Source organism: Pezoporus flaviventris, unplaced genomic scaffold (assembly GCF_033815535.1).
Source record: "Pezoporus flaviventris isolate CSIRO_AGI_PZ_B2104156 unplaced genomic scaffold, CSIRO_AGI_Pfla_v1 ptg000213l, whole genome shotgun sequence".
NCBI classification, from domain to species: Eukaryota; Metazoa; Chordata; class Aves; order Psittaciformes; family Psittacidae; genus Pezoporus; species Pezoporus flaviventris.
This window is the reverse complement of record NW_026892761.1, coordinates 1,101,187-1,111,111: the sequence shown is the minus strand read 5'-3', so window position 1 is coordinate 1,111,111 and position 9,925 is coordinate 1,101,187. Positions and strand designations below refer to the sequence as shown.

At 49.2% G+C, this 9,925-nt stretch overlaps 1 protein-coding gene across 1 annotated transcript; it reads left to right on the top strand.

Moving 5' to 3' along the window:
* Positions 1-492: 492 nt before the first annotated feature.
* TPX2 (TPX2 microtubule nucleation factor) lies at positions 493-9,591 on the top strand. The gene is made up of 16 exons (XM_061441415.1): positions 493-744; positions 989-1,111; positions 1,286-1,394; positions 1,941-2,066; positions 3,202-3,324; positions 3,752-3,885; positions 4,203-4,360; positions 4,738-4,909; positions 5,057-5,195; positions 5,716-5,932; positions 6,144-6,242; positions 6,955-7,131; positions 7,274-7,420; positions 7,897-8,008; positions 8,631-8,797; positions 9,159-9,591. The coding sequence occupies exons 1-16, from the start codon at positions 636-638 to the stop codon at positions 9,267-9,269; spliced, it is 2,223 nt and encodes a 740-aa protein (XP_061297399.1). The 5' UTR covers positions 493-635; the 3' UTR covers positions 9,270-9,591.
* Positions 9,592-9,925: the final 334 nt, after the last annotated feature.

Genomic DNA, 9,925 nt, shown 5'->3' with positions numbered 1-9,925 from the left:
TGTTCCTGTTCCCTTGGGTTCGGTATCACCTGTTGACACAGGGCCTCCTCCTGCTGTCAGTGCTCCACTAAATAACTGTTCCTGACACAGAGCTTGGCTTGTTTATAGCCTGGCCAGCCCGGGGTAGTGCCCTGGAATGCAGAAGGGCCCTACACCGCCCGTCTTCCTGCTTCTTGCCCTGTAACAATGCTCTGCAGAGCCCTCTTCCTGCTTTGAGCATCATTTCAGCCTGCAGAAGAGCCCCTTGGTGTCATTAGCTCTTGTCTGTAGCCCTGCAGAGGAAGAAAGGCTGTGCTGTGCAGTGCTTGGGGTCAGCCTCAGCACCGGGCTCTTGCTTCCTAAACCTGTGCCCTGCTGAGGGTAAGGACTGTGCAAATTGGTCTCTCCCTGGGAAGCCTTTGTGCTTCCCCTTCAAAACACAGTTCTGGCACCTACAGCTGCACAGCAAACCATCAAAGGCTGGGATTTACGAGATGGGGTCAGACCTGTCCCGTGTCTCTCTCTAGAAGCCGCACAGAGGAAGAGAGGTGGGGACCAAGTGAGCTGACACTGCCTGGGGTTTGGTTTAGCAGGTGACCAGTGCTTGTTGTCCAAAGGAGCACGAGTGGGGCTCGCGGAGGCGGCTGCAGGTGAAGATGTCCCACCCGGAATCTCGCTATTCCTTCGATGTCCCAAACAATTGCATCGACTTCGCAGCTCTGGGTGAGGAGGAGGATGATGTACCCAATGCAGACTCCTGGTTTGGTAAGTTGCTTCCAGCTCCTGGCTGGGTTTTCCCTTTGGGAGAGGGCTTGGCATGGTCCTTGTTTTGGGCCTCCTGTGCCAGTTGATTTGTCACGTTGTTCCCTGCCTCGTGCCTCATGCCTGGGGGTGGTTTTGTATTTAAGCTTTGATTGTCATCTCTACCTTGTCAGATGACTGTTAACATCCTAATGATATTGTGAGGTATTGTTAAAAGCATACAGTGAAAGCCTCTCTTTCCTCACAGACCAAAAAGCCAACCTGGAGAACATCCCTCCTGCAGGAAACCTGGCAAAAGGCTCCCAGAGCAGCCCTGCTTTTTCAAAGCCTGATATTATTCTGTCTGTCACATCACAAGAAATAACAATGGGTAAGCTGGCGTGGCATGCAGGGGGGGAAGAGATGTTACCTGCTCAGCCTGGCTTTTGTGGGACCATCTTTGTATGTTGCTGTCTAGCAAGGTCTCACATGGCCGCACTGGAGCGTTCTCCTGTGCCTGTGTATGTATGTGTACATAGGAGTTGGTGTTTGTCACTGTCCTCAGGTGAAGGCGATGGGGAAGCAGAATGTGTGCGGCCCCATGAGGCTCCTCAGAATATCATTGGATCCCTGACGAACTGGAGAGCTGCTGCTCCTGCAGAGGCCCCTCAAAGGTGAAGTACTTCTATTCACATTGATAACTGTAACTAAGCGGGTCTGTGCTCCCAGGATCTGCAGTGCTTGCTGTTCTTGGGGCATCCTGTGGGCCTGAAGCTCTTCTTCAGCAAGAGATCTTATACTGGGACATCTGATCTGCTCGCTGAGCTGGAGGGACAATCTCCAGGGTGGAAATGTAATGCAGTGTCTCACATACTCGTGAAACGAGGCTCGGCAGCACCAGGAGCTCCTGGAATGTGAGGACATCTGAAACTGAAGTGGCTTATAAAGTTTCTTTGTTTATATCTGCTGGACTTGGGCAGAACTCGTTTCTGGTATAGATGCAAGGGGTTCTCTATTCTCATATATCCTAAAGAGTATTAAGTTCATGGATTCTTAACCTGAAGTAATTAATGCTGCATTTGGGCTGTTGTGTTAAACACCCGCTTTGCATAGGGGACATGCTGGAGTTAGGTGATGCACTGATGTGAAAAGTGTTAGGTGGACCCTGTGTCTTCTCAGAGCTGTGGGAAAGCTAACCTCTGTTTTCTGTTCCCCTCTAGAGCGGGCAGAAGACAGGCCACGAGGCAGAGAAAAGCACAGCAACACACCCAGCCAGCTAGAGTCAAAGCAGAGGGAAATGCCTTGGCTAATAAGGAAGAGGTTCCACCTCCAAAGAAAAGGAGAATGTACGTCATCAGGGTTTGGGGCTGGGAAGGGGGATACAAGTGTTCCATTGGAAAGGATTTACACATGGCGAGAGGGTTCTTGCAGGAATGTTAGGAGGAGGTGACTGAAACCTGATTCCTGATGCTGGTTTCATAAACAAGAAGAAATGGCTGTAAGACCTGAAGGAAACACTATTTAGAGGTAGAGATGTGCATGAAATAAGCTTGGATTTCTGAACCTTCTTGCTGCATTGTCAGTGTCTGCCAGCCAGCTTGAAACTGGGCTTAACTTGTCCATCAGGAAGTCACTGGGCTACAGTCACAAGCTAGGAGAAAGTCACAGCCAAAATAGTTCTCAAATAAATGTAACCACTAAGATCACCCTATGGGGATGAGCTTGAGGTCACAAAACTGAACTGTGATCTTTTAACCATTGCTGGGCCTAAATGAGCTGCAGTACATCTGCCTCCTCCAGAAAAGCCACAGTTCCCATAACTCAGTAATTCATCTTGTCTTCTACAGCCCTAGGGCACCAGGGAAAACCAGGCGCTCTCTCCCGGGGCATGTGGTGAGGTAAGGCTGGTCTGGCACAGCTTGGAACTCACCAGTGTCAGGGTGGTGTGCATGGGGTGAGCACTGCAGGTGACCTTTCATTTAGAGCACACTTAAGTGGTTTGTCACAGTGAAGAGGAGGCCACTGAGCTGCTGTAAGGGCTGGAGCAGCTCTGCTCTGGAGCCAGGCTGAGAGCTGGGCTGGGGCAGCCTGGAGAAGAAACAGCTCCTTAAGGGGAGACCTTAGAGCAGCTCCAGTGCCTAAAGGGGCTCCTGAAAACCTGGAGAGGGGCTCGGGACAAGGGCCTGTAGGGCCAGGCCAAGGGGAATGGCTTTAACCTGCCCGAGGGGAGACTGAGATGAGCTCTTAGGCAGAAGCTCTTCCCTGTGAGGGTGCTGAGGCGCTGGCACAGGGTGCCCAGAGAAGCTGTGGCTGCCCCATCCCTGGCAGTGTTCAAGGCCAGGTTGGACACAGGGGCTTGGAGCAAGCTGCTCCAGTGGAAGGGGTCCCTGCCTGTGGCAGGGGTTGGGACTGGATGAGCTTTAAGATCTCTTCCAACCCAAACCAGTCTGGGATTCTATGATGACAACTGCTTACCTTTAGTTCTAGCAACAGAGAGAAGCAGGCAGAAGGATCCACCAAGAAAGAGCCCCTGCAGAATCGTGGGCCCTCCCCAGGGAGAGGGAGAAGCAAACTGACCATGCCCTCCACGCCAACCATGTTAAAGTACGTATCTTTCCTGTGTCTTGTGCTAATCACAGTTGATTTAGGTGCCAGCCCTGGCTAGGGTGTTTTCAGCTTCAACGCAGCATGTGATGGTATCACATTTAGCAAACCCCAGAGCAGGGCAAACGATGTTGGGATGAAATATACTTCACCAGCTGAACATGTGCAAAGGAAAGCTTTTGTTTCTAGCTTCAGGAGAAAGCCATTCTTGCTGATGGTGTTCATACAGCACGTGGGTGTGCAGGACAGCAGTTAGCTGTGAGCTTTCAGCTCCAACAAAATCCAGCCAGCTCTCTTCTAAAGAATGTACCTCTGTAATGATGTTCTTGCCATGAAGTCAGATCAGCATGTTCCTTGCACTAACCCCAATGTGCCAATAACCAGTGAAGTAGGAAGACATGTTTCAGCCTTTAACATCCTTCTGCAGGAGGACCAATCATTCTGGCAAGCTGAAGAGTACCGAGGAACAGGAGCTGGAAAAGATGCAGCAATTCCAGCGGGAGGTTATGGAGCTGAGGAGGAAGAATGAGGAGACTCTGAAAGCAGCCATTGCTGGAGCAGGTGAGCTCTACCTGCACTGCAGCTGTACTGGGCTGGGCTGGAGAGTGCTGCACAGAGCTGAGTGAGCACCTGTGGAAACAAACACTCCAGATGTTATGGATCTTGTAGTAAGTATTAGGAGGCTTTTAATGTAGAGCAGCCCCTAAACTGGCAAGAAAAAGGCTTGCTTGGGTTTTGTTGGGTTTTGCAAGGTTACAGATGAGCTCTCTAAAACTGTCCAAGTTCTAATTTAAATGCCCCACATGCACATTTCCCCCCTTGCCCCCAGGTCCCTCCCTCCCACCCCTTCCAGACCTTACATGTCCTTTTTCCTTTAGGACAACCCGTGAAGAGGGCTGTTGGTCAAGTAACAAAGGCAGTTGACTTCCACTTCTGCACAGAGGACAGAATTAAACAGCATGTGGAAAGCCAGCCCAGGAACGAGTACAAGGAGGTGGATTTTGCAGCAGAGCTAAGGAAGCATCCTCCCTCCCCGGTGAGATCTGGGCTCTTCCCAGCAGGCAGCTGACTCCTTTTAGACATCACCCTTTCTGCTTTTGCAACACACAAGCAAAGAGGGTGACCAGAGAAGAGGCAAGCTTTGTGCAGACCTAACTGTTAACTCACTCTGTATCTGCGTTGCCACTAAGACTCTAAAGGACCCTGTAATGTCAGATCTTTGTGCTTGTATCTTCTACTTCATACAGTTTCCCAATATGACTAGCATTTTCAGACACTTAAGTCTATATCTAATGCTGAGTGTTATCTTTTCAATAAGGGAAGGGATAGAAACTGTCAATTGACGGGGAAAGGAAATGTCATCCCAGTGTCCTGTGTGAAATGGTCATCATGACCAGCGTGTTCTGTCTCCAGATGCGGACGCTGAAGGGACCCACTATTGCCAAACCTTTCAACCTGTCCCAGGGAAACAAAAGAAAACTTGAAGAGAACACATCCGAATATGTGTCCCTTGCTGAGCAGGTGGAAGCATTCCAAAAAACCACACCCCCTCGTTACCATTTGAGGAGCAGGAAATCTGATGAAGGTGAGCAGTCCTGGCAGTGTCCAGCCAGGAGGCTGCCCACAGTGCAGGTGGTAGAGCAGCAAGGATGCTTTGATTGCTCTGCTGAGCAGTTTGTGGCTGCTCCAGGCCTTGCCATTGACTGCTGGTCCCTGTGATTTGAATTTGTAGGCCCACCTCCAGGGAAGGCTGTGAAGGCTCGGTTTACCAACCCTAAAACACCATTGCTTCTGACAAAGCAGCGCTTCAGACCTGCCACCTGCAAAACTACAGCAGAGTTAGAAGCAGAGGAAATGGAGAAACTTCAACAGTAAGTAAAGGATTATTCTAGTCCTCCGAGAGATATTTGTACCACACTGGAAACGCTTTTTTGGATGCCAAAATGCCGCTTCTCAGGAATACTCTTCTTGTGAATGAGTAGCATAAAACTATTGGGATTCTTTTAGCTTGCATAGCCCTGTGGCTGTTATAGGGATGTGAGAAGTAGCCAATTCATTCTGAAGGAAGTGCTCTTAGGAAAGCTGATCTTGGGTTGGGTACAGCTTATGACTAGTAAAGCAAACCCACGGTAGCAGGACAGCCTGCACACACTTCAAAGCTCCTTTAGACAAAGCTTTGGATTCCCAAGAACACAATCCTTAAGGTTTTCCTGAAATCTTGATGTTTCAAAAGCCAAGGAGTTGCTAACTAGAGCTGCACACTATGGAACCTGTGTGTGACACTATTCCTCCTGGACCTGCCTGTTACTCTTTCATGCTGAAGGAAGCATTTTGCTAGAAGCTGCATCTTGCCATGTACAGTGTTGTGAGTGTCTCACCTTTCCTGTGTAGGTACAAATTCAAAGCACGAGAACTCAATCACAGGATCTTTGAGGGTGGGCCACTCCTGCCCAAGAAACCCACTGTGAAGGCACTCACACAGCCCATTGGCTTTGATTTGGAGATAGAAAAAAGGATTCAGGAGCGAGAGAGTAAGAAGCAGCAGGAGGAAAAGCACTTTGAATTCCATTCCAGGCCATGTCCCACGAAAATCCTGGAGGATGTTGTGGTAAGAAGTTCGGTAATACCTAGACCTGGGAGTTGGGACTGAGGTGGCGATTGGCATCTGAATGTCCTTAGCTATGTTATGTGTTTAATAATGTGCAGTAAATGCTGCCTGTCATTAGGTAAGAACTGCTACGAGTGTGTTCTGTGCTGCTTCAGGTGGTTTCCCGGTAGTGTTTGTTCTTGGCTAACTCCTTACTGGTTCTTCTGCACAGGGTGTTCCAGAGAAGAAAGCTCTTCCTGTTACAGTCCCCAAGTCTCCAGTCTTCACCTTGAAAAGCAGAACCCGAATGTCTGGCAAAGATGAAGAAAAGGTAACGTGGGACTAAGCTGTTGTCAGGCCTCATGGTGCCACTGCAGTGACTGCTGTACCCCTGCCTGCTGGGGCTGGGGGCTGCTTTGGTCAGCCCTTGCCCTCCTGCAGGGCAGCTCCCCCAGCAGTCACCTTCCCCTGTGCTATTCCCTCTGAAGGGTGCTCCTCTAACAGGAACTGAACTCTCACACAAAATAACTCAGTTTAACCGAGGGCATTGGGGGTTTCTGGGGGGTGCTGCTGTGAATGAGGGAAGTGAACAGCTTCAGTTTCTAAAGGATGTTGCCCTTCCCTGTTGCGTTATTGAGAAGGGCAGGTATTGCACATGACCTTTCTTGTACTCACACTTCCTAGATCCCTGGAAATGGGGAGCAGGTTTCAGAATGCATTCAGTCCTTCCTCCTTTCCCTCTTATAGAATCATAGAATGGTTAGGGTTGGAAAGGACCTTCAGATCATCTAGTTCCTCTTGTGAGGAGGATGTTGGAGTCTAATTTAGGTAAGTACTAGAACTGATAGTGGATTGGAAAGAAGAGGTTGTCTATGGTACTTTCGGGAGTAGTAATTCTCCCAGTGGCCAGAGTGCTTGCTTGGTGCTGCTGTGACACTGGTTAAAGGAGCTTGAACATTCGTGGCTTTGTTTGGCAGGACTTGCAGTCTTCCTACAAATACAATCTGGTGCTGTGTCAGATCCTAACGCTAAAATCCCCTTAGGAAAAAGAAGAGGTGCCCGTGATCAAAGCCAACCCCATGCCACATTATGGAGTGCCCTTCAAGCCTAAAATGCCAGAGCAGAGGCACGTGGAAGTTTGCCCCTTCTCTTTCGACGCCCGTGACAAGGAGCGGCAAATGCAGAAAGAGAAAAAGATGGAAGAACTGCAGAAGGAAGAGGTGAGAACTAAAAGCTGCCCTGGATCCCATCCCTTAAACGATACAGACGTGCAGGACTTGCCTCTTGCTGTCGTCTGTTAAGCTCCCAAAGCTTCGTGCCTTTGAGGAAAGGGCAGGAAACATTTCAAGGTGTTTCTGTCAGGTGCCCAAGTTCAAAGCGCTGCCTCTGCCCTACTTTGACCACGTGAAGCTGCCAGAAAAGAAGGTCAAAAAGCCAACTCAGCCTGAGCCCTTCAACCTGCAGGTGGATGAGCGGGGAGCTGCCAAGCTCCAGAGCTGGAAACAGCAGGTAGGATGGGAAGGGTGTAACGGGGTGACCCGGCTTAACGCTGGTGGAGCTGTAATGGACTTCAGAAGTTGTCCTGCTTGAGGGGGGGTGAGGAGCTGAGCTTGAGCATGAGGCTTGTGCTATGGGTTAAGGATTAGTGGGTTCTTTTGGGGTGTTTTTTCTCCCTTTATGGTAAGTGATGGGATTTCCTGCAGCTGGATCCCTGTGACCATCTTGGGGATTTCTTGACATATAAGTACCACATTGCTCTTCTCATGTGAAGCCTGCAGTGGACTCCTGAAATTTTCTTCTGTTTTCAGGCTATTTTTGGCAAAAGTAACTGGCAGGAACAAGTGATGCAACTTGTTAGCTTTAATACAATTTTACATGCAAATGACTTGATCCAAATCAAAGTGGCTTTTCCAGTGTTGGGAGTGCTGATGGGCAGGGGTCTTCCTTGCTATAGCTGGCACTTGATGGGCTCTTTTCTCTTGCAGCTTAAAGACGACTTGAAAAAGCAGAAAGAGGCAGCTTGTTTTAAAGCTCGTCCCAACACAGTGGTGTACCAGGAGCCTTTTGTGCCCAAGAAGGAGAATAAGTTGTTATCAGGTGCAGTACTTGCTACATTGGCTTGGCTGGTAACTCATGCAATTAAATGATGTTTAGACTGGCTGTTGCCTCTTTATCAGCACAACCAGTAGTGCCTTGCACTTAATCAACTAATTCCCTAACAGCTTGTGTCCCCAGGGAGCGGGGGAGTTTCCTCTCTGCTGCCCCTGTCCTGCAGTAACCTGGCAGCCGTATTTAGCAGCTATGCTGCAATTGGGGGGTGATTGATGTGTGCCTGCTTGGGAGAAGGGTAAATAGCGTGTGAGGAGCTCCCTGTGGGGACAGCTGGCATTTCTGCAGCAGCTGTCAGTCTTTTCCTCCCATCTCTAATGAGATGAAGGCATCTACACCATGGGGTAGACTAAACTTTGTAGGGTATAAACCAGCCCAAAGCTTGTTTGTACTAACAATTGTGTGTGCTTGCTCCCTCCTACGAGAACACCCATGATGGGGTAATGTCTGCAGTAACACTGCTGGAGGTATCTACTAACTACCCTTGCAAGGTGAAGCGCTCCAGAGGGAGGCTTCCATGACACTAGTACTGCTTTGCTTTTCCTGACTGCCTTTGCACCAATGTTATCTCCTCTATTTCTAAACTTAGAGAGCCTTTCTGGTTCTGTAGTTCCTGAAAGCTTTGAGCTGGCAACAGAAAAAAGGGCTAAAGAGCGGCAAGAGTTTGAAAAGTACTTGGCAGACAAAGAGGCCGTAAAGGAGAGGCTTCAAGAGAAGGTGAAACAGGAGCAAGAGGAGCGTGAGAAGGAAGAAGTTGCTAAGTTAAGGCAAGAAATGGTAAGTGAGCTGTTTCTGAACAGGAGCTGTAGAGTAACCCACGGGGGTGTGTGAATAGGATAAATGAACTAATGTCAATGTGGAGCTGCCTTAAGACTCTTCTAAGGTTCCCTGTTACAAACTGACTCCTTGTTAACTTTACAACTGGTCTTAAACAGACCCAAAAGGCAGCTCTGCTGCGGTGACTGATTTCTGGAGCTGTACCCATTGTCACTGGAGCAGATTGATCTCTGCAATCCACTGCCCCGAAACTGCTCTGTGTGTTCCTGGTCACTGCCTCCACTGCTACTCACCTGCAGGGTTCAGCTTCATCACACCTCAGCAGTGGCCTTCACTTCATCCTCTCTTTCTGGTTCCACAGGTTCACAAGGCAAACCCGATACGCAGATACCGCAGCTTAGAAGTGAAGTCCAGTGAGCAGCCACTGACCATGCCGAAGTCTCCCAACTTCTCGGATAGATTCCGGTGCTGATTCACATCCATGTGATGGCAGGAGGGAGATGCCATCTTTCTCTGCTCCCTTGGTAGAGAGGGAACAGTCGTTCTTATGTGGCTGCTCAGTCTCAACCTCGTTCCATTAGTGTTCTCTCGAGTAGTTCACCTCCACCTGAGGCACAGCAACTGGCCCTGCCACACGGCCTCACTTCATCTCCCCACCTCTTGCTCTCTAAAGACTAGACCAGGTTTTGGTCTTGTATGCAGATATTGTGTACCTGAACTAAATAAAACTCCCAGCCTGCTGGCTCACTCTTGCTAGTGGGCTGAATCCCTCTCCTGCAGAAGAGGTTTTGGTATCTTGCTTGTGTGTATCTGGAGGAGCTGCCTTTGTACATCTGTTGGTTTCAGGTGTCTCTTTCTGGGTTTTTGGTTTGTATTAAGCTTGATTTGTGTTCAGCAATGTGGGGCTTCTGCAAGCCAGCATATTGTAGGTCTGACCTTTCGTGTTGATGTTTATGTAGATGAGCACTAATGTGAATCTTGCCCACATTTTATAGTTCTCTGTGTATGCAAATATTAAACCTTCTCCTGTTTTAGAGCTGAAGTCATTCTATTTGTGGAATTGCCTCACTGGCAAATGACTGCCTGAGAGCTGCCTCCCTGGCTCCTGCCAGGGCCCTTCTCTTGGCT

Coding starts and splice junctions, on each gene's coding strand:
- TPX2 (XM_061441415.1), top strand. CDS start 636: ATGTCCCACCCGGAATCTCGCTATTCCTTCGATGTCCCAAACAATTGC. Junction 1,112..1,285: donor ATCACAAGAAATAACAATGG/GTAAGCTGGCGT, acceptor CACTGTCCTCAG/GTGAAGGCGATGGGGAAGCA. Junction 1,395..1,940: donor CCTGCAGAGGCCCCTCAAAG/GTGAAGTACTTC, acceptor GTTCCCCTCTAG/AGCGGGCAGAAGACAGGCCA.